Source organism: Oncorhynchus clarkii, chromosome 15 (genome assembly GCF_045791955.1).
Source record: "Oncorhynchus clarkii lewisi isolate Uvic-CL-2024 chromosome 15, UVic_Ocla_1.0, whole genome shotgun sequence".
Taxonomy (NCBI): Eukaryota; Metazoa; Chordata; class Actinopteri; order Salmoniformes; family Salmonidae; genus Oncorhynchus; species Oncorhynchus clarkii.
This window is the reverse complement of record NC_092161.1, coordinates 1,352,004-1,378,438: the sequence shown is the minus strand read 5'-3', so window position 1 is coordinate 1,378,438 and position 26,435 is coordinate 1,352,004. Positions and strand designations below refer to the sequence as shown.

The 26,435-nt window shown below is 34.3% G+C and overlaps 1 protein-coding gene across 3 annotated transcripts in view; it reads left to right on the top strand.

Moving 5' to 3' along the window:
• The window catches only part of LOC139366863 (1-phosphatidylinositol 4,5-bisphosphate phosphodiesterase delta-1-like), a 77,785-nt gene that overhangs the window by 27,535 nt on the left and 23,815 nt on the right, over positions 1 to 26,435 (top strand). For all 3 annotated transcript variants that reach the window (XM_071104557.1, XM_071104558.1, XM_071104559.1), the window contains 2 exons: positions 25,850 to 25,979; positions 26,192 to 26,420. In XM_071104557.1, the coding sequence (XP_070960658.1) occupies positions 25,850 to 25,979; positions 26,192 to 26,420 (359 nt within the window). The remainder of the gene's footprint in view (positions 1 to 25,849; positions 25,980 to 26,191; positions 26,421 to 26,435) is intronic.

Here is a 26,435-nt window from a genome sequence, read left to right as displayed (position 1 = left end):
ATTGACCATTAGTACTCTAGTACTCTATTGACCATTAGTACTCTATTGACCATTAGTACTCTATTGACCATTAGTACTCTATTGACCATTAGTACTCTATTGACCATTAGTACTCTATTGACCATTAGTACTCTATTGACCATTAGTACTCTATTGACCATTAGTACTCTATTGACCATTAGTACTCTAGTACTCTATTGACCATTAGTACTCTATTGACCATTAGTACTCTATTGACCATTAGTACTCTAGTACTCTATTGACCATTAGTACTCTATTGACCATTAGTACTCTATTGACCATTAGTACTCTATTGACCATTAGTACTCTATTGACCATTAGTACTCTATTGACCATTAGTACTCTAGTACTCTATTGACCATTAGTACTCTATTGACCATTAGTACTCTATTGACCATTAGTACTCTATTGACCATTAGTACTCTATTGACCATTAGTACTCTATTGACCATTAGTACTCTATTGACCATTAGTACTCTATTGACCAATAGTACTCTAGTACTCTATTGACCATTAGTACTCTATTGACCATTAGTACTCTATTGACCATTAGTACTCTATTGACCGTTAGTACTCTATTGACCATTAGTACTCTATTGCCCATTAGTACTCTATTGACCATTAGTACTCTATTGACCATTAGTACTCTAGTACTCTATTGACCATTAGTACTCTAGTACTCTATTGACCATTAGTACTCTAGTACTCTATTGACCATTAGTACTCTAGTACTCTATTGACCATTAGTACTCTAGTACTCTATTGACCATTAGTACTCTAGTACTCTATTGACCATTAGTACTCTAGTACTCTATTGACCATTAGTACTCTAATGACCATTAGTACTCTAGTACTCTATTGACCATTAGTACTCTAGTACTCTATTGACCATTATTACTCTAGTACTCTATTGACCATTAGTACTCTATTGACCATTAGTACTCTATTGACCATTAGTACTCTATTGACCATTAGTACTCTGGTACTCTATTGACCATTAGTACTCTATTGACCATTAGTACTCTAGTACTCTATTGACCATTAGTACTCTAGTACTCTATTGACCATTAGTACTCTATTGACCATTAGTACTCTAGTACTCTATTGACCATTAGTACTCTAGTACTCTATTGACCATTAGTACTCTATTGACCATTAGTACTCTATTGACCATTAGTACTCTATTGACCATTAGTACTCTATTGACCATTAGTACTCTATTGACCATTAGTACTCTATTGACCATTAGTACTCTATTGACCATTAGTACTCTAGTACTCTATTGACCATTAGTACTCTATTGACCATTAGTACTCTATTGACCATTAGTACTCTATTGACCATTAGTACTCTATTGACCATTAGTACTCTATTGACCATTAGTACTCTATTGACCATTAGTACTCTATTGACCATTAGTACTCTAGTACTCTATTGACCATTAGTACTCTATTGACCATTAGTACTCTATTGACCATTAGTACTCTATTGACCATTAGTACTCTATTGACCATTAGTACTCTATTGACCATTAGTACTCTATTGACCATTAGTACTCTATTGACCATTAGTACTCTAGTACTCTATTGACCATTAGTACTCTATTGACCATTAGTACTCTATTGACCATTAGTACTCTATTGACCATTAGTACTCTATTGACCATTAGTACTCTATTGACCATTAGTACTCTATTGACCATTAGTACTCTATTGACCATTAGTACTCTAGTACTCTATTGACCATTAGTACTCTATTGACCATTAGTACTCTATTGACCATTAGTACTCTATTGACCATTAGTACTCTAGTACTCTATTGACCATTAGTACTCTATTGACCATTAGTACTCTATTGACCATTAGTACTCTATTGACCATTAGTACTCTAGTACTCTATTGACCATTAGTACTCTATTGACCATTAGTACTCTATTGACCATTAGTACTCTATTGACCATTAGTACTCTAGTACTCTATTGACCATTAGTACTCTATTGACCATTAGTACTCTATTGACCATTAGTACTCTATTGACCATTAGTACTCTATTGACCATTAGTACTCTATTGACCATTAGTACTCTATTGACCATTAGTACTCTATTGACCATTAGTACTCTATTGACCATTAGTACTCTATTGACCATTAGTACTCTATTGACCATTAGTACTCTAGTACTCTATTGACCATTAGTACTCTATTGACCATTAGTACTCTATTGACCATTAGTACTCTATTGACCATTAGTACTCTATTGACCATTAGTACTCTATTGACCATTAGTACTCTATTGACCATTAGTACTCTAGTACTCTATTGACCATTAGTACTCTAGTACTCTATTGACCATTAGTACTCTAGTACTCTATTGACCATTAGTACTCTAGTACTCTATTGACCATTAGTACTCTAGTACTCTATTGACCATTAGTACTCTAGTACTCTATTGACCATTAGTACTCTAGTACTCTATTGACCATTAGTACTCTATTGACCATTAGTACTCTAGTACTCTATTGACCATTAGTACTCTAGTACTCTATTGACCATTAGTACTCTAGTACTCTATTGACCATTAGTACTCTATTGACCATTAGTACTCTATTGACCATTAGTACTCTATTGACCATTAGTACTCTAGTACTCTATTGACCATTAGTACTCTATTGACCATTAGTACTCTAGTACTCTATTGACCATTAGTACTCTAGTACTCTATTGACCATTAGTACTCTATTGACCATTAGTACTCTAGTACTCTATTGACCATTAGTACTCTAGTACTCTATTGACCATTAGTACTCTATTGACCATTAGTACTCTATTGACCATTAGTACTCTATTGACCATTAGTACTCTATTGACCATTAGTACTCTATTGACCATTAGTACTCTATTGACCATTAGTACTCTATTGACCATTAGTACTCTATTGACCATTAGTACTCTAGTACTCTATTGACCATTAGTACTCTAGTACTCTATTGACCATTAGTACTCTAGTACTCTATTGACCATTAGTACTCTAGTACTCTATTGACCATTAGTACTCTAGTACTCTATTGACCATTAGTACTCTAGTACTCTATTGACCATTAGTACTCTATTGACCATTAGTACTCTAGTACTCTATTGACCATTAGTACTCTAGTACTCTATTGACCATTAGTACTCTAGTACTCTATTGGCCATTAGTACTATATTGACCATTAGTACTCTATTGACCATTAGTACTCTATTGACCATTAGTACTCTAGTACTCTATTGACCATTAGTACTCTATTGACCATTAGTACTCTAGTACTCTATTGACCATTAGTACTCTATTGACCAGTAGTACTCTAGTACTCTATTGACCATTAGTACTCTAGTACTCTATTGACCATTAGTACTCTATTGACCATTAGTACTCTATTGACCATTAGTACTCTATTGACCATTAGTACTCTATTGACCATTAGTACTCTATTGACCATTAGTACTCTATTGACCATTAGTACTCTATTGACCATTAGTACTCTATTGCCCATTAGTACTCTATTGACCATTAGTACTCTATTGACCATTAGTACTCTATTGACCATTAGTACTCTATTGACCATTAGTACTCTAGTACTCTATTGACCATTAGTACTCTATTGACCAGTAGTACTCTAGTACTCTATTGACCATTAGTACTCTAGTACTCTATTGACCATTAGTACTCTATTGACCATTAGTACTCTATTGACCATTAGTACTCTATTGACCATTAGTACTCTATTGACCATTAGTACTCTATTGACCATTAGTACTCTATTGACCATTAGTACTCTATTGACCATTAGTACTCTATTGCCCATTAGTACTCTATTGACCATTAGTACTCTATTGACCATTAGTACTCTATTGACCATTAGTACTCTATTGACCATTAGTACTCTATTGACCATTAGTACTCTATTGACCATTAGTACTCTATTGACCATTAGTACTCTAGTACTCTATTGACCATTAGTACTCTAGTACTCTATTGACCATTAGTACTCTAGTACTCTATTGACCATTAGTACTCTAGTACTCTATTGACCATTAGTACTCTAGTACTCTATTGACCATTAGTACTCTAGTACTCTATTGACCATTAGTACTCTAGTACTCTATTGACCATTAGTACTCTATTGACCATTAGTACTCTAGTACTCTATTGACCATTAGTACTCTAGTACTCTATTGACCATTAGTACTCTAGTACTCTATTGACCATTAGTACTCTATTGACCATTAGTACTCTATTGACCATTAGTACTCTATTGACCATTAGTACTCTAGTACTCTATTGACCATTAGTACTCTATTGACCATTAGTACTCTAGTACTCTATTGACCATTAGTACTCTAGTACTCTATTGACCATTAGTACTCTATTGACCATTAGTACTCTAGTACTCTATTGACCATTAGTACTCTAGTACTCTATTGACCATTAGTACTCTATTGACCATTAGTACTCTATTGACCATTAGTACTCTATTGACCATTAGTACTCTAGTACTCTATTGACCATTAGTACTCTATTGCCCATTAGTACTCTATTGACCATTAGTACTCTATTGACCATTAGTACTCTATTGACCATTAGTACTCTATTGACCATTAGTACTCTATTGACCATTAGTACTCTATTGACCATTAGTACTCTATTGACCATTAGTACTCTATTGACCATTAGTACTCTAGTACTCTATTGACCATTAGTACTCTATTGACCATTAGTACTCTATTGACCATTAGTACTCTATTGACCATTAGTACTCTATTGACCATTAGTACTCTATTGACCATTAGTACTCTAGTACTCTATTGACCATTAGTACTCTATTGCCCATTAGTACTCTATTGACCATTAGTACTCTATTGACCATTAGTACTCTATTGACCATTAGTACTCTATTGACCATTAGTACTCTATTGACCATTAGTACTCTATTGACCATTAGTACTCTATTGACCATTAGTACTCTATTGACCATTAGTACTCTAGTACTCTATTGACCATTAGTACTCTATTGACCATTAGTACTCTATTGACCATTAGTACTCTATTGACCATTAGTACTCTATTGACCATTAGTACTCTATTGACCATTAGTACTCTATTGACCATTAGTACTCTAGTACTCTATTGACCATTAGTACTCTAGTACTCTATTGACCATTAGTACTCTAGTACTCTATTGACCATTAGTACTCTAGTACTCTATTGACCATTAGTACTCTAGTACTCTATTGACCATTAGTACTCTAGTACTCTATTGACCATTAGTACTCTAGTACTCTATTGACCATTAGTACTCTATTGCCCATTAGTACTCTAGTACTCTATTGACCATTAGTACTCTAGTACTCTATTGACCATTAGTACTCTAGTACTCTATTGACCATTAGTACTCTATTGACCATTAGTACTCTATTGACCATTAGTACTCTATTGACCATTAGTACTCTAGTACTCTATTGACCATTAGTACTCTATTGACCATTAGTACTCTAGTACTCTATTGACCATTAGTACTCTAGTACTCTATTGACCATTAGTACTCTATTGACCATTAGTACTCTAGTACTCTATTGACCATTAGTACTCTATTGACCATTAGTACTCTAGTACTCTATTGACCATTAGTACTCTAGTACTCTATTGACCATTAGTACTCTATTGACCATTAGTACTCTATTGACCATTAGTACTCTATTGACCATTAGTACTCTATTGACCATTAGTACTCTATTGACCATTAGTACTCTATTGACCATTAGTACTCTATTGACCATTAGTACTCTATTGACCATTAGTACTCTAGTACTCTATTGACCATTAGTACTCTAGTACTCTATTGACCATTAGTACTCTAGTACTCTATTGACCATTAGTACTCTAGTACTCTATTGACCATTAGTACTCTAGTACTCTATTGACCATTAGTACTCTAGTACTCTATTGACCATTAGTACTCTATTGACCATTAGTACTCTAGTACTCTATTGACCATTAGTACTCTAGTACTCTATTGACCATTAGTACTCTAGTACTCTATTGGCCATTAGTACTCTATTGACCATTAGTACTCTATTGACCATTAGTACTCTATTGACCATTAGTACTCTAGTACTCTATTGACCATTAGTACTCTATTGACCATTAGTACTCTAGTACTCTATTGACCATTAGTACTCTAGTACTCTATTGACCATTAGTACTCTATTGACCATTAGTACTCTAGTACTCTATTGACCATTAGTACTCTAGTACTCTATTGACCATTAGTACTCTATTGACCATTAGTACTCTATTGACCATTAGTACTCTATTGACCATTAGTACTCTATTGACCATTAGTACTCTATTGACCATTAGTACTCTATTGACCATTAGTACTCTATTGACCATTAGTACTCTATTGACCATTAGTACTCTATTGACCATTAGTACTCTATTGCCCATTAGTACTCTATTGACCATTAGTACTCTATTGACCATTAGTACTCTATTGACCATTAGTACTCTATTGACCATTAGTACTCTATTGACCATTAGTACTCTATTGACCATTAGTACTCTATTGACCATTAGTACTCTATTGACCATTAGTACTCTAGTACTCTATTGACCATTAGTACTCTAGTACTCTATTGACCATTAGTACTCTAGTACTCTATTGACCATTAGTACTCTAGTACTCTATTGGCCATTAGTACTCTAGTACTCTATTGACCATTAGTACTCTAGTACTCTATTGACCATTAGTACTCTATTGACCATTAGTACTCTAGTACTCTATTGACCATTAGTACTCTAGTACTCTATTGACCATTAGTACTCTAGTACTCTATTGACCATTAGTACTCTATTGACCATTAGTACTCTATTGACCATTAGTACTCTATTGACCATTAGTACTCTAGTACTCTATTGACCATTAGTACTCTATTGACCATTAGTACTCTAGTACTCTATTGACCATTAGTACTCTAGTACTCTATTGACCATTAGTACTCTATTGACCATTAGTACTCTAGTACTCTATTGACCATTAGTACTCTAGTACTCTATTGACCATTAGTACTCTATTGACCATTAGTACTCTATTGACCATTAGTACTCTATTGACCATTAGTACTCTAGTACTCTATTGACCATTAGTACTCTATTGCCCATTAGTACTCTATTGACCATTAGTACTCTATTGACCATTAGTACTCTATTGACCATTAGTACTCTATTGACCATTAGTACTCTATTGACCATTAGTACTCTATTGACCATTAGTACTCTATTGACCATTAGTACTCTATTGACCATTAGTACTCTATTGACCATTAGTACTCTAGTACTCTATTGACCATTAGTACTCTATTGACCATTAGTACTCTATTGACCATTAGTACTCTATTGACCATTAGTACTCTATTGACCATTAGTACTCTATTGACCATTAGTACTCTACTGACCATTAGTACTCTAGTACTCTATTGACCATTAGTACTCTATTGCCCATTAGTACTCTATTGACCATTAGTACTCTATTGACCATTAGTACTCTATTGACCATTAGTACTCTATTGACCATTAGTACTCTATTGACCATTAGTACTCTATTGACCATTAGTACTCTATTGACCATTAGTACTCTATTGACCATTAGTACTCTATTGACCATTAGTACTCTAGTACTCTATTGACCATTAGTACTCTAGTACTCTATTGACCATTAGTACTCTATTGACCATTAGTACTCTATTGACCATTAGTACTCTATTGACCATTAGTACTCTATTGACCATTAGTACTCTATTGACCATTAGTACTCTATTGACCATTAGTACTCTATTGACCATTAGTACTCATTGACCATTAGTACTCTATTGACCATTAGTACTCTATTGACCATTAGTACTCTAGTTAGTACTCTATTGACCATTAGTACTCTATTGTACCATTTAGTACTCTAGTACTCTATTGACCATTAGTACTCTAGTACTCTATTGACCATTAGTACTCTAGTACTCTATTGACCATTAGTACTCTAGTACTCTATTGACCATTAGTACTCTATTAGTACTCTAGTACTCTATTGACCATTAGTACTCTAGTACTCTATTGACCATTAGTACTCTATTGACCATTAGTACTCTAGTACTCTATTGACCATTAGTACTCTAGTACTCTATTGACCATTAGTACTCTAGTACTCTATTGACCATTAGTACTCTATTGACCATTAGTACTCTATTGACCATTAGTACTCTATTGACCATTAGTACTCTAGTACTCTATTGACCATTAGTACTCTATTGACCATTAGTACTCTAGTACTCTATTGACCATTAGTACTCTAGTACTCTATTGACCATTAGTACTCTATTGACCATTAGTACTCTAGTACTCTATTGACCATTAGTACTCTAGTACTCTATTGACCATTAGTACTCTATTGACCATTAGTACTCTATTGACCATTAGTACTCTATTGACCATTAGTACTCTATTGACCATTAGTACTCTATTGACCATTAGTACTCTATTGACCATTAGTACTCTATTGACCATTAGTACTCTATTGACCATTAGTACTCTATTGACCATTAGTACTCTAGTACTCTATTGACCATTAGTACTCTAGTACTCTATTGACCATTAGTACTCTATTGACCATTAGTACTCTATTGACCATTAGTACTCTATTGACCATTAGTACTCTATTGACCATTAGTACTCTATTGACCATTAGTACTCTATTGACCATTAGTACTCTATTGACCATTAGTACTCTATTGACCATTAGTACTCTATTGACCATTAGTACTCTAGTACTCTATTGACCATTAGTACTCTAGTACTCTATTGACCATTAGTACTCTATTGACCATTAGTACTCTAGTACTCTATTGACCATTAGTACTCTATTGACCATTAGTACTCTATTGACCATTAGTACTCTATTGACCATTAGTACTCTATTGACCATTAGTACTCTATTGACCATTAGTACTCTAGTACTCTATTGACCATTAGTACTCTAGTACTCTATTGACCATTAGTACTCTATTGACCATTAGTACTCTATTGACCATTAGTACTCTATTGACCATTAGTACTCTATTGACCATTAGTACTCTATTGACCATTAGTACTCTATTGACCATTAGTACTCTATTGACCATTAGTACTCTAGTACTCTATTGACCATTAGTACTCTAGTACTCTATTGCCCATTAGTACTCTATTGACCATTAGTACTCTATTGACCATTAGTACTCTATTGACCATTAGTACTCTAGTACTCTATTGACCATTAGTACTCTATTGACCATTAGTACTCTATTGACCATTAGTACTCTATTGACCATTAGTACTCTATTGACCATTAGTACTCTATTGACCATTAGTACTCTATTGACCATTAGTACTCTATTGACCATTAGTACTCTATTGACCATTAGTACTCTATTGACCATTAGTACTCTAGTACTCTATTGACCATTAGTACTCTAGTACTCTATTGACCATTAGTACTCTATTGACCATTAGTACTCTATTGACCATTAGTACTCTAGTACTCTATTGACCATTAGTACTCTATTGACCATTAGTACTCTATTGACCATTAGTACTCTATTGACCATTAGTACTCTAGTACTCTATTGACCATTAGTACTCTAGTACTCTATTGACCATTAGTACTCTATTGACCATTAGTACTCTATTGACCATTAGTACTCTATTGACCATTAGTACTCTATTGACCATTAGTACTCTATTGACCATTAGTACTCTATTGACCATAAGTACTCTATTGACCATTAGTACTCTATTGACCATTAGTACTCTATTGACCATTAGTACTCTATTGACCATTAGTACTCTATTGACCATTAGTACTCTATTGACCATTAGTACTCTATTGACCATTAGTACTCTATTGACCATTAGTACTCTAGTACTCTATTGACCATTAGTACTCTAGTACTCTATTGACCATTAGTACTCTAGTACTCTATTGACCATTAGTACTCTAGTACTCTATTGACCATTAGTACTCTAGTACTCTATTGACCATTAGTACTCTAGTACTCTATTGACCATTAGTACTCTATTGACCATTAGTACTCTAGTACTCTATTGACCATTAGTACTCTAGTACTCTATTGACCATTAGTACTCTAGTACTCTATTGACCATTAGTACTCTATTGACCATTAGTACTCTATTGACCATTAGTACTCTATTGACCATTAGTACTCTAGTACTCTATTGACCATTAGTACTCTATTGACCATTAGTACTCTAGTACTCTATTGACCATTAGTACTCTAGTACTCTATTGGCCATTAGTACTCTATTGACCATTAGTACTCTAGTACTCTATTGACCATTAGTACTCTAGTACTCTATTGACCATTAGTACTCTATTGACCATTAGTACTCTATTGACCATTAGTACTCTATTGACCATTAGTACTCTATTGACCATTAGTACTCTATTGACCATTAGTACTCTATTGACCATTAGTACTCTATTGACCATTAGTACTCTATTGACCATTAGTACTCTATTGACCATTAGTACTCTATTGACCATTAGTACTCTATTGACCATTAGTACTCTATTGACCATTAGTACTCTAGTACTCTATTGACCATTAGTACTCTAGTACTCTATTGACCATTAGTACTCTATTGACCATTAGTACTCTATTGACCATTAGTACTCTATTGACCATTAGTACTCTATTGACCATTAGTACTCTATTGACCATTAGTACTCTATTGACCATTAGTACTCTATTGACCATTAGTACTCTATTGACCATTAGTACTCTATTGACCATTAGTACTCTATTGACCATTAGTACTCTAGTACTCTATTGACCATTAGTACTCTAGTACTCTATTGACCATTAGTACTCTATTGACCATTAGTACTCTAGTACTCTATTGACCATTAGTACTCTAGTACTCTATTGACCATTAGTACTCTATTGACCATTAGTACTCTATTGACCATTAGTACTCTATTGACCATTAGTACTCTATTGACCATTAGTACTCTATTGACCATTAGTACTCTATTGACCATTAGTACTCTATTGACCATTAGTACTCTATTGACCATTAGTACTCTATTGGCCATTAGTACTCTAGTACTCTATTGACCATTAGTACTCTAGTACTCTATTGACCATTAGTACTCTATTGACCATTAGTACTCTATTGACCATTAGTACTCTATTGACCATTAGTACTCTATTGACCATTAGTACTCTATTGACCATTAGTACTCTATTGACCATTAGTACTCTATTGACCATTAGTACTCTATTGACCATTAGTACTCTAGTACTCTATTGACCATTAGTACTCTAGTACTCTATTGACCATTAGTACTCTATTGACCATTAGTACTCTATTGACCATTAGTACTCTATTGACCATTAGTACTCTAGTACTCTATTGACCATTAGTACTCTATTGACCATTAGTACTCTATTGACCATTAGTACTCTATTGACCATTAGTACTCTATTGACCATTAGTACTCTATTGACCATTAGTACTCTATTGACCATTAGTACTCTATTGACCATTAGTACTCTATTGACCATTAGTACTCTATTGACCATTAGTACTCTATTGACCATTAGTACTCTATTGACCATTAGTACTCTATTGACCATTAGTACTCTATTGACCATTAGTACTCTATTGACCATTAGTACTCTAGTACTCTATTGACCATTAGTACTCTAGTACTCTATTGACCATTAGTACTCTATTGACCATTAGTACTCTATTGACCATTAGTACTCTATTGACCATTCGTACTCTATTGACCATTAGTACTCTATTGACCATTAGTACTCTATTGACCATTAGTACTCTATTGACCATTAGTACTCTATTGACCATTAGTACTCTATTGCCCATTAGTACTCTATTGACCATTAGTACTCTATTGACCATTAGTACTCTATTGACCATTAGTACTCTATTGCCCATTAGTACTCTATTGACCATTAGTACTCTATTGACCATTAGTACTCTATTGACCATTAGTACTCTATTGACCATTAGTACTCTAGTACTCTATTGACCATTAGTACTCTAGTACTCTATTGACCATTAGTACTCTATTGACCATTAGTACTCTATTGACCATTAGTACTCTATTGACCATTAGTACTCTATTGACCATTAGTACTCTAGTACTCTATTGACCATTAGTACTCTAGTACTCTATTGACCATTAGTACTCTATTGACCATTAGTACTCTATTGACCATTAGTACTCTATTGACCATTAGTACTCTAGTACTCTATTGACCATTAGTACTCTATTGGCCATTAGTACTCTATTGACCATTAGTACTCTATTGACCATTAGTACTCTATTGACCATTAGTACTCTATTGACCATTAGTACTCTATTGACCATTAGTACTCTATTGACCATTAGTACTCTATTGACCATAAGTACTCTATTGACCATTAGTACTCTATTGACCATTAGTACTCTATTGACCATTAGTACTCTATTGACCATTAGTACTCTATTGACCATTAGTACTCTATTGACCATTAGTACTCTATTGACCATTAGTACTCTAGTACTCTATTGACCATTAGTACTCTAGTACTCTATTGACCATTAGTACTCTAGTACTCTATTGACCATTAGTACTCTAGTACTCTATTGACCATTAGTACTCTAGTACTCTATTGACCATTAGTACTCTAGTACTCTATTGACCATTAGTACTCTATTGACCATTAGTACTCTAGTACTCTATTGACCATTAGTACTCTAGTACTCTATTGACCATTAGTACTCTAGTACTCTATTGACCATTAGTACTCTATTGACCATTAGTACTCTATTGACCATTAGTACTCTATTGACCATTAGTACTCTATTGACCATTAGTACTCTATTGACCATTAGTACTCTAGTACTCTATTGACCATTAGTACTCTAGTACTCTATTGGCCATTAGTACTCTATTGACCATTAGTACTCTAGTACTCTATTGACCATTAGTACTCTAGTACTCTATTGACCATTAGTACTCTATTGACCATTAGTACTCTATTGACCATTAGTACTCTATTGACCATTAGTACTCTATTGACCATTAGTACTCTATTGACCATTAGTACTCTATTGACCATTAGTACTCTATTGACCATTAGTACTCTATTGACCATTAGTACTCTATTGACCATTAGTACTCTATTGACCATTAGTACTCTATTGACCATTAGTACTCTATTGACCATTAGTACTCTATTGACCATTAGTACTCTAGTACTCTATTGACCATTAGTACTCTAGTACTCTATTGACCATTAGTACTCTATTGACCATTAGTACTCTATTGACCATTAGTACTCTATTGACCATTAGTACTCTATTGACCATTAGTACTCTATTGACCATTAGTACTCTATTGACCATTAGTACTCTATTGACCATTAGTACTCTATTGACCATTAGTACTCTATTGACCATTAGTACTCTATTGACCATTAGTACTCTAGTACTCTATTGACCATTAGTACTCTAGTACTCTATTGACCATTAGTACTCTATTGACCATTAGTACTCTAGTACTCTATTGACCATTAGTACTCTAGTACTCTATTGACCATTAGTACTCTATTGACCATTAGTACTCTATTGACCATTAGTACTCTATTGACCATTAGTACTCTATTGACCATTAGTACTCTATTGACCATTAGTACTCTATTGACCATTAGTACTCTATTGACCATTAGTACTCTATTGACCATTAGTACTCTATTGGCCATTAGTACTCTAGTACTCTATTGACCATTAGTACTCTAGTACTCTATTGACCATTAGTACTCTATTGACCATTAGTACTCTATTGACCATTAGTACTCTATTGACCATTAGTACTCTATTGACCATTAGTACTCTATTGACCATTAGTACTCTATTGACCATTAGTACTCTATTGACCATTAGTACTCTATTGACCATTAGTACTCTAGTACTCTATTGACCATTAGTACTCTAGTACTCTATTGACCATTAGTACTCTATTGACCATTAGTACTCTATTGACCATTAGTACTCTATTGACCATTAGTACTCTAGTACTCTATTGACCATTAGTACTCTATTGACCATTAGTACTCTATTGACCATTAGTACTCTATTGACCATTAGTACTCTATTGACCATTAGTACTCTATTGACCATTAGTACTCTATTGACCATTAGTACTCTATTGACCATTAGTACTCTATTGACCATTAGTACTCTATTGACCATTAGTACTCTATTGACCATTAGTACTCTATTGACCATTAGTACTCTATTGACCATTAGTACTCTATTGACCATTAGTACTCTAGTACTCTATTGACCATTAGTACTCTAGTACTCTATTGACCATTAGTACTCTATTGACCATTAGTACTCTATTGACCATTAGTACTCTATTGACCATTCGTACTCTATTGACCATTAGTACTCTATTGACCATTAGTACTCTATTGACCATTAGTACTCTATTGACCATTAGTACTCTATTGACCATTAGTACTCTATTGCCCATTAGTACTCTATTGACCATTAGTACTCTATTGACCATTAGTACTCTATTGACCATTAGTACTCTATTGCCCATTAGTACTCTATTGACCATTAGTACTCTATTGACCATTAGTACTCTATTGACCATTAGTACTCTATTGACCATTAGTACTCTAGTACTCTATTGACCATTAGTACTCTAGTACTCTATTGACCATTAGTACTCTATTGACCATTAGTACTCTATTGACCATTAGTACTCTATTGACCATTAGTACTCTATTGACCATTAGTACTCTAGTACTCTATTGACCATTAGTACTCTAGTACTCTATTGACCATTAGTACTCTATTGACCATTAGTACTCTATTGACCATTAGTACTCTATTGACCATTAGTACTCTAGTACTCTATTGACCATTAGTACTCTATTGGCCATTAGTACTCTATTGACCATTAGTACTCTATTGACCATTAGTACTCTATTGACCATTAGTACTCTATTGACCATTAGTACTCTATTGACCATTAGTACTCTATTGACCATTAGTACTCTATTGACCATTAGTACTCTATTGACCATTAGTACTCTATTGACCATTAGTACTCTATTGACCATTAGTACTCTATTGACCATTAGTACTCTAGTACTCTATTGACCATTAGTACTCTAGTACTCTATTGACCATTAGTACTCTATTGACCATTAGTACTCTATTGACCATTAGTACTCTATTGACCATTAGTACTCTATTGACCATTAGTACTCTATTGACCATTAGTACTCTATTGACCATTAGTACTCTATTGACCATTAGTACTCTATTGACCATTAGTACTCTAGTACTCTATTGACCATTAGTACTCTAGTACTCTTTTGACCATTAGTACTCTATTGACCATTAGTACTCTATTGACCATTAGTACTCTATTGACCATTAGTACTCTATTGACCATTAGTACTCTATTGACCATTAGTACTCTATTGACCATTAGTACTCTAGTACTCTATTGACCATTAGTACTCTAGTACTCTATTGACCATTAGTACTCTATTGACCATTAGTACTCTATTGACCATTAGTACTCTATTGACCATTAGTACTCTATTGACCATTAGTACTCTATTGACCATTAGTACTCTATTGACCATTAGTACTCTATTGACCATTAGTACTCTATTGACCATTAGTACTCTAGTACTCTATTGACCATTAGTACTCTAGTACTCTATTGACCATTAGTACTCTATTGACCATTAGTACTCTAGTACTCTATTGACCATTAGTACTCTATTGACCATTAGTACTCTATTGACCATTAGTACTCTATTGACCATTAGTACTCTATTGACCATTAGTACTCTATTGACCATTAGTACTCTATTGACCATTAGTACTCTATTGACCATTAGTACTCTAGTACTCTATTGACCATTAGTACTCTAGTACTCTATTGACCATTAGTACTCTATTGACCATTAGTACTCTATTGACCATTAGTACTCTATTGACCATTAGTACTCTATTGACCATTAGTACTCTATTGACCATTAGTACTCTATTGACCATTAGTACTCTATTGACCATTAGTACTCTAGTACTCTATTGACCATTAGTACTCTAGTACTCTATTGCCCATTAGTACTCTATTGACCATTAGTACTCTATTGACCATTAGTACTCTATTGACCATTAGTACTCTAGTACTCTATTGACCATTAGTACTCTATTGACCATTAGTACTCTATTGACCATTAGTACTCTATTGACCATTAGTACTCTATTGACCATTAGTACTCTATTGACCATTAGTACTCTATTGACCATTAGTACTCTATTGACCATTAGTACTCTATTGACCATTAGTACTCTATTGACCATTAGTACTCTATTGACCATTAGTACTCTAGTACTCTATTGACCATTAGTACTCTAGTACTCTATTGACCATTAGTACTCTATTGACCATTAGTACTCTATTGACCATTAGTACTCTAGTACTCTATTGACCATTAGTACTCTATTGACCATTAGTACTCTATTGACCATTAGTACTCTATTGACCATTAGTACTCTAGTACTCTATTGACCATTAGTACTCTAGTACTCTATTGACCATTAGTACTCTATTGACCATTAGTACTCTATTGACCATTAGTACTCTATTGACCATTAGTACTCTATTGACCATTAGTACTCTATTGACCATTAGTACTCTATTGACCATAAGTACTCTATTGACCATTAGTACTCTATTGACCATTAGTACTCTATTGACCATTAGTACTCTATTGACCATTAGTACTCTATTGACCATTAGTACTCTATTGACCATTAGTACTCTATTGACCATTAGTACTCTATTGACCATTAGTACTCTAGTACTCTATTGACCATTAGTACTCTAGTACTCTATTGACCATTAGTACTCTAGTACTCTATTGACCATTAGTACTCTAGTACTCTATTGACCATTAGTACTCTAGTACTCTATTGACCATTAGTACTCTAGTACTCTATTGACCATTAGTACTCTATTGACCATTAGTACTCTAGTACTCTATTGACCATTAGTACTCTAGTACTCTATTGACCATTAGTACTCTAGTACTCTATTGACCATTAGTACTCTATTGACCATTAGTACTCTATTGACCATTAGTACTCTAGTACTCTATTGACCATTAGTACTCTATTGACCATTAGTACTCTAGTACTCTATTGACCATTAGTACTCTAGTACTCTATTGGCCATTAGTACTCTATTGACCATTAGTACTCTAGTACTCTATTGACCATTAGTACTCTAGTACTCTATTGACCATTAGTACTCTATTGACCATTAGTACTCTATTGACCATTAGTACTCTATTGACCATTAGTACTCTATTGACCATTAGTACTCTATTGACCATTAGTACTCTATTGACCATTAGTACTCTATTGACCATTAGTACTCTATTGACCATTAGTACTCTATTGACCATTAGTACTCTATTGACCATTAGTACTCTATTGACCATTAGTACTCTATTGACCATTAGTACTCTAGTACTCTATTGACCATTAGTACTCTAGTACTCTATTGACCATTAGTACTCTATTGACCATTAGTACTCTATTGACCATTAGTACTCTATTGACCATTAGTACTCTATTGACCATTAGTACTCTATTGACCATTAGTACTCTATTGACCATTAGTACTCTATTGACCATTAGTACTCTATTGACCATTAGTACTCTATTGACCATTAGTACTCTATTGACCATTAGTACTCTAGTACTCTATTGACCATTAGTACTCTAGTACTCTATTGACCATTAGTACTCTATTGACCATTAGTACTCTAGTACTCTATTGACCATTAGTACTCTAGTACTCTATTGACCATTAGTACTCTATTGACCATTAGTACTCTATTGACCATTAGTACTCTATTGACCATTAGTACTCTATTGACCATTAGTACTCTATTGACCATTAGTACTCTATTGACCATTAGTACTCTATTGACCATTAGTACTCTATTGACCATTAGTACTCTATTGGCCATTAGTACTCTAGTACTCTATTGACCATTAGTACTCTAGTACTCTATTGACCATTAGTACTCTATTGACCATTAGTACTCTATTGACCATTAGTACTCTATTGACCATTAGTACTCTATTGACCATTAGTACTCTATTGACCATTAGTACTCTATTGACCATTAGTACTCTATTGACCATTAGTACTCTATTGACCATTAGTACTCTAGTACTCTATTGACCATTAGTACTCTAGTACTCTATTGACCATTAGTACTCTATTGACCATTAGTACTCTATTGACCATTAGTACTCTATTGACCATTAGTACTCTAGTACTCTATTGACCATTAGTACTCTATTGACCATTAGTACTCTATTGACCATTAGTACTCTATTGACCATTAGTACTCTATTGACCATTAGTACTCTATTGACCATTAGTACTCTATTGACCATTAGTACTCTATTGACCATTAGTACTCTATTGACCATTAGTACTCTATTGACCATTAGTACTCTATTGACCATTAGTACTCTATTGACCATTAGTACTCTATTGACCATTAGTACTCTAGTACTCTATTGACCATTAGTACTCTAGTACTCTATTGACCATTAGTACTCTATTGACCATTAGTACTCTATTGACCATTAGTACTCTATTGACCATTCGTACTCTATTGACCATTAGTACTCTATTGACCATTAGTACTCTATTGACCATTAGTACTCTATTGACCATTAGTACTCTATTGACCATTAGTACTCTATTGCCCATTAGTACTCTATTGACCATTAGTACTCTATTGACCATTAGTACTCTATTGACCATTAGTACTCTATTGCCCATTAGTACTCTATTGACCATTAGTACTCTATTGACCATTAGTACTCTATTGACCATTAGTACTCTATTGACCATTAGTACTCTAGTACTCTATTGACCATTAGTACTCTAGTACTCTATTGACCATTAGTACTCTATTGACCATTAGTACTCTATTGACCATTAGTACTCTATTGACCATTAGTACTCTATTGACCATTAGTACTCTAGTACTCTATTGACCATTAGTACTCTAGTACTCTATTGACCATTAGTACTCTATTGACCATTAGTACTCTATTGACCATTAGTACTCTATTGACCATTAGTACTCTAGTACTCTATTGACCATTAGTACTCTATTGGCCATTAGTACTCTATTGACCATTAGTACTCTATTGACCATTAGTACTCTATTGACCATTAGTACTCTATTGACCATTAGTACTCTATTGACCATTAGTACTCTATTGACCATTAGTACTCTATTGACCATTAGTACTCTATTGACCATTAGTACTCTATTGACCATTAGTACTCTATTGACCATTAGTACTCTATTGACCATTAGTACTCTAGTACTCTATTGACCATTAGTACTCTAGTACTCTATTGACCATTAGTACTCTATTGACCATTAGTACTCTATTGACCATTAGTACTCTATTGACCATTAGTACTCTATTGACCATTAGTACTCTATTGACCATTAGTACTCTATTGACCATTAGTACTCTATTGACCATTAGTACTCTATTGACCATTAGTACTCTAGTACTCTATTGACCATTAGTACTCTAGTACTCTTTTGACCATTAGTACTCTATTGACCATTAGTACTCTATTGACCATTAGTACTCTATTGACCATTAGTACTCTATTGACCATTAGTACTCTATTGACCATTAGTACTCTATTGACCATTAGTACTCTAGTACTCTATTGACCATTAGTACTCTAGTACTCTATTGACCATTAGTACTCTATTGACCATTAGTACTCTATTGACCATTAGTACTCTATTGACCATTAGTACTCTATTGACCATTAGTACTCTATTGACCATTAGTACTCTATTGACCATTAGTACTCTATTGACCATTAGTACTCTATTGACCATTAGTACTCTAGTACTCTATTGACCATTAGTACTCTAGTACTCTATTGACCATTAGTACTCTATTGACCATTAGTACTCTAGTACTCTATTGACCATTAGTACTCTATTGACCATTAGTACTCTATTGACCATTAGTACTCTATTGACCATTAGTACTCTATTGACCATTAGTACTCTATTGACCATTAGTACTCTATTGACCATTAGTACTCTATTGACCATTAGTACTCTAGTACTCTATTGACCATTAGTACTCTAGTACTCTATTGACCATTAGTACTCTATTGACCATTAGTACTCTATTGACCATTAGTACTCTATTGACCATTAGTACTCTATTGACCATTAGTACTCTATTGACCATTAGTACTCTATTGACCATTAGTACTCTATTGACCATTAGTACTCTAGTACTCTATTGACCATTAGTACTCTAGTACTCTATTGCCCATTAGTACTCTATTGACCATTAGTACTCTATTGACCATTAGTACTCTATTGACCATTAGTACTCTAGTACTCTATTGACCATTAGTACTCTATTGACCATTAGTACTCTATTGACCATTAGTACTCTATTGACCATTAGTACTCTATTGACCATTAGTACTCTATTGACCATTAGTACTCTATTGACCATTAGTACTCTATTGACCATTAGTACTCTATTGACCATTAGTACTCTATTGACCATTAGTACTCTATTGACCATTAGTACTCTAGTACTCTATTGACCATTAGTACTCTAGTACTCTATTGACCATTAGTACTCTATTGACCATTAGTACTCTATTGACCATTAGTACTCTAGTACTCTATTGACCATTAGTACTCTATTGACCATTAGTACTCTATTGACCATTAGTACTCTATTGACCATTAGTACTCTAGTACTCTATTGACCATTAGTACTCTAGTACTCTATTGACCATTAGTACTCTATTGACCATTAGTACTCTATTGACCATTAGTACTCTATTGACCATTAGTACTCTATTGACCATTAGTACTCTATTGACCATTAGTACTCTATTGACCATAAGTACTCTATTGACCATTAGTACTCTATTGACCATTAGTACTCTATTGACCATTAGTACTCTATTGACCATTAGTACTCTATTGACCATTAGTACTCTATTGACCATTAGTACTCTATTGACCATTAGTACTCTATTGACCATTAGTACTCTAGTACTCTATTGACCATTAGTACTCTAGTACTCTATTGACCATTAGTACTCTAGTACTCTATTGACCATTAGTACTCTAGTACTCTATTGACCATTAGTACTCTAGTACTCTATTGACCATTAGTACTCTAGTACTCTATTGACCATTAGTACTCTATTGACCATTAGTACTCTAGTACTCTATTGACCATTAGTACTCTAGTACTCTATTGACCATTAGTACTCTAGTACTCTATTGACCATTAGTACTCTATTGACCATTAGTACTCTATTGACCATTAGTACTCTATTGACCATTAGTACTCTAGTACTCTATTGACCATTAGTACTCTATTGACCATTAGTACTCTAGTACTCTATTGACCATTAGTACTCTAGTACTCTATTGGCCATTAGTACTCTATTGACCATTAGTACTCTAGTACTCTATTGACCATTAGTACTCTAGTACTCTATTGACCATTAGTACTCTATTGACCATTAGTACTCTATTGACCATTAGTACTCTATTGACCATTAGTACTCTATTGACCATTAGTACTCTATTGACCATTAGTACTCTATTGACCATTAGTACTCTATTGACCATTAGTACTCTATTGACCATTAGTACTCTATTGACCATTAGTACTCTAGTACTCTATTGACCATTAGTACTCTAGTACTCTATTGACCATTAGTACTCTATTGACCATTAGTACTCTATTGACCATTAGTACTCTATTGACCATTAGTACTCTATTGACCATTAGTACTCTATTGACCATTAGTACTCTATTGACCATTAGTACTCTATTGACCATTAGTACTCTATTGACCATTAGTACTCTATTGACCATTAGTACTCTAGTACTCTATTGACCATTAGTACTCTAGTACTCTATTGACCATTAGTACTCTATTGACCATTAGTACTCTAGTACTCTATTGACCATTAGTACTCTAGTACTCTATTGACCATTAGTACTCTATTGACCATTAGTACTCTATTGACCATTAGTACTCTATTGACCATTAGTACTCTATTGACCATTAGTACTCTATTGACCATTAGTACTCTATTGACCATTAGTACTCTATTGACCATTAGTACTCTATTGACCATTAGTACTCTATTGGCCATTAGTACTCTAGTACTCTATTGACCATTAGTACTCTAGTACTCTATTGACCATTAGTACTCTATTGACCATTAGTACTCTATTGACCATTAGTACTCTATTGACCATTAGTACTCTATTGACCATTAGTACTCTATTGACCATTAGTACTCTATTGACCATTAGTACTCTATTGACCATTAGTACTCTAGTACTCTATTGACCATTAGTACTCTAGTACTCTATTGACCATTAGTACTCTATTGACCATTAGTACTCTATTGACCATTAGTACTCTATTGACCATTAGTACTCTAGTACTCTATTGACCATTAGTACTCTATTGACCATTAGTACTCTATTGACCATTAGTACTCTATTGACCATTAGTACTCTATTGACCATTAGTACTCTATTGACCATTAGTACTCTATTGACCATTAGTACTCTATTGACCATTAGTACTCTATTGCCCATTAGTACTCTATTGACCATTAGTACTCTATTGACCATTAGTACTCTATTGACCATTAGTACTCTATTGACCATTAGTACTCTATTGACCATTAGTACTCTAGTACTCTATTGACCATTAGTACTCTAGTACTCTATTGACCATTAGTACTCTATTGACCATTAGTACTCTATTGACCATTAGTACTCTATTGACCATTCGTACTCTATTGACCATTAGTACTCTATTGACCATTAGTACTCTATTGACCATTAGTACTCTATTGACCATTAGTACTCTATTGACCATTAGTACTCTATTGCCCATTAGTACTCTATTGACCATTAGTACTCTATTGACCATTAGTACTCTATTGACCATTAGTACTCTATTGCCCATTAGTACTCTATTGACCATTAGTACTCTATTGACCATTAGTACTCTATTGACCATTAGTACTCTATTGACCATTAGTACTCTAGTACTCTATTGACCATTAGTACTCTAGTACTCTATTGACCATTAGTACTCTATTGACCATTAGTACTCTATTGACCATTAGTACTCTATTGACCATTAGTACTCTATTGACCATTAGTACTCTAGTACTCTATTGACCATTAGTACTCTAGTACTCTATTGACCATTAGTACTCTATTGACCATTAGTACTCTATTGACCATTAGTACTCTATTGACCATTAGTACTCTAGTACTCTATTGACCATTAGTACTCTATTGGCCATTAGTACTCTATTGACCATTAGTACTCTATTGACCATTAGTACTCTATTGACCATTAGTACTCTATTGACCATTAGTACTCTATTGACCATTAGTACTCTATTGACCATTAGTACTCTATTGACCATTAGTACTCTATTGACCATTAGTACTCTATTGACCATTAGTACTCTAGTACTCTATTGACCATTAGTACTCTAGTACTCTATTGACCATTAGTACTCTATTGACCATTAGTACTCTATTGACCATTAGTACTCTATTGACCATTAGTACTCTATTGACCATTAGTACTCTATTGACCATTAGTACTCTATTGACCATTAGTACTCTATTGACCATTAGTACTCTATTGACCATTAGTACTCTAGTACTCTATTGACCATTAGTACTCTAGTACTCTTTTGACCATTAGTACTCTATTGACCATTAGTACTCTATTGACCATTAGTACTCTAGTACTCTATTGACCATTAGTACTCTATTGACCATTAGTACTCTATTGACCATTAGTACTCTATTGACCATTAGTACTCTATTGACCATTAGTACTCTATTGACCATTAGTACTCTATTGACCATTAGTACTCTATTGACCATTAGTACTCTATTGACCATTAGTACTCTATTGACCATTAGTACTCTATTGACCATTAGTACTCTAGTACTCTATTGACCATTAGTACTCTAGTACTCTATTGACCATTAGTACTCTATTGACCATTAGTACTCTATTGACCATTAGTACTCTATTGACCATTAGTACTCTATTGACCATTAGTACTCTATTGACCATTAGTACTCTAGTACTCTATTGACCATTAGTACTCTAGTACTCTATTGACCATTAGTACTCTATTGACCATTAGTACTCTATTGACCATTAGTACTCTATTGACCATTAGTACTCTAGTACTCTATTGACCATTAGTACTCTATTGGCCATTAGTACTCTATTGACCATTAGTACTCTATTGACCATTAGTACTCTATTGACCATTAGTACTCTATTGACCATTAGTACTCTATTGACCATTAGTACTCTATTGACCATTAGTACTCTATTGACCATTAGTACTCTATTGACCATTAGTACTCTATTGACCATTAGTACTCTATTGACCATTAGTACTCTATTGACCATTAGTACTCTAGTACTCTATTGACCATTAGTACTCTAGTACTCTATTGACCATTAGTACTCTATTGACCATTAGTACTCTATTGACCATTAGTACTCTATTGACCATTAGTACTCTATTGACCATTAGTACTCTATTGACCATTAGTACTCTATTGACCATTAGTACTCTATTGACCATTAGTACTCTAGTACTCTATTGACCATTAGTACTCTAGTACTCTTTTGACCATTAGTACTCTATTGACCATTAGTACTCTATTGACCATTAGTACTCTAGTACTCTATTGACCATTAGTACTCTATTGACCATTAGTACTCTATTGACCATTAGTACTCTATTGACCATTAGTACTCTATTGACCATTAGTACTCTATTGACCATTAGTACTCTATTGACCATTAGTACTCTATTGACCATTAGTACTCTATTGACCATTAGTACTCTATTGACCATTAGTACTCTAGTACTATATTGACCATTAGTACTCTAGTACTCTATTGACCATTAGTACTCTATTGACCATTAGTACTCTATTGACCATTAGTACTCTATTGACCATTAGTACTCTATTGACCATTAGTACTCTATTGACCATTAGTACTCTATTGACCATTAGTACTCTATTGACCATTAGTACTCTATTGACCATTAGTACTCTAGTATTTAGTCCTCTCTTCCTCTGCGTTGTGTATTTATCTCCTACATGGTGAATGATTGATCCTACATGGTGAATGATTGATCCTACATGGTGAATGATTGATCCTACATGGTGAATGATTGATCCTACATGGTGAATGATTGATCCTACATGGTGAATGATTGATCCTACATGGTGAATGATTGATCCTACATGGTGAATGATTGATCCTACATGGTGAATGATTGATCCTACATGGTGAATGATTGATCCTACATGGTGAATGATTGATCCTACATGGTGAATGATTGATCCTACATGGTGAATGATTGATCCTACATGGTGAATGATTGATCCTACATGGTGAATGATTGATCCTACATGGTGAATGATTGATCCTACATGGTGAATGATTGATCCTACATGGTGAATGATTGATCCTTAAATCTGGGCGTATTAAAGCTGGATCTTCAACTGTATGAGGAAAGCAGACAAGAACAAGGACAACAAGATGACCCTGAAGGAGCTGAAACACTTCCTCCGCCAGATCAATATCGAGGTGGACGACATGTACGCTGAAGTGCTGTTTGCAGTGAGTGGACAGCTACAGTTGGTCAATAACTTACACTGATGGTGTTATAGACTCTGTACAGGCAGCTCCTAATGAAGTTCTGTCATGTTCCTGTATGTATATGGGTTTCATTTAATGTTATGCTGTGTCTCAAAGCATTTTATTTTGTCTGAGGAGGAACTCAATGTACTGTATCTCGTTAGTACTGTTTTGTTAATGATCTTGTCCTACAGAAATGTGACAAGTCTAACTCGGGCTCCCTGGAAGGTCCTGAGATCAAACACTTCTATGACCTGCTGATATACCGCGAGGAGATCGATGTGATCTATGGGAAGTACGCCACTACGGGGGAGCAGATGAGTGTCAAAGACCTGCTCAACTTCCTGCTGAACGAGCAGCGTGAGGTGGCCACAATGGAGGACGCTGTAAGACTCATAGAGAGATACGAGCTGGACGATTCAGGTGAGAGATGCTCTA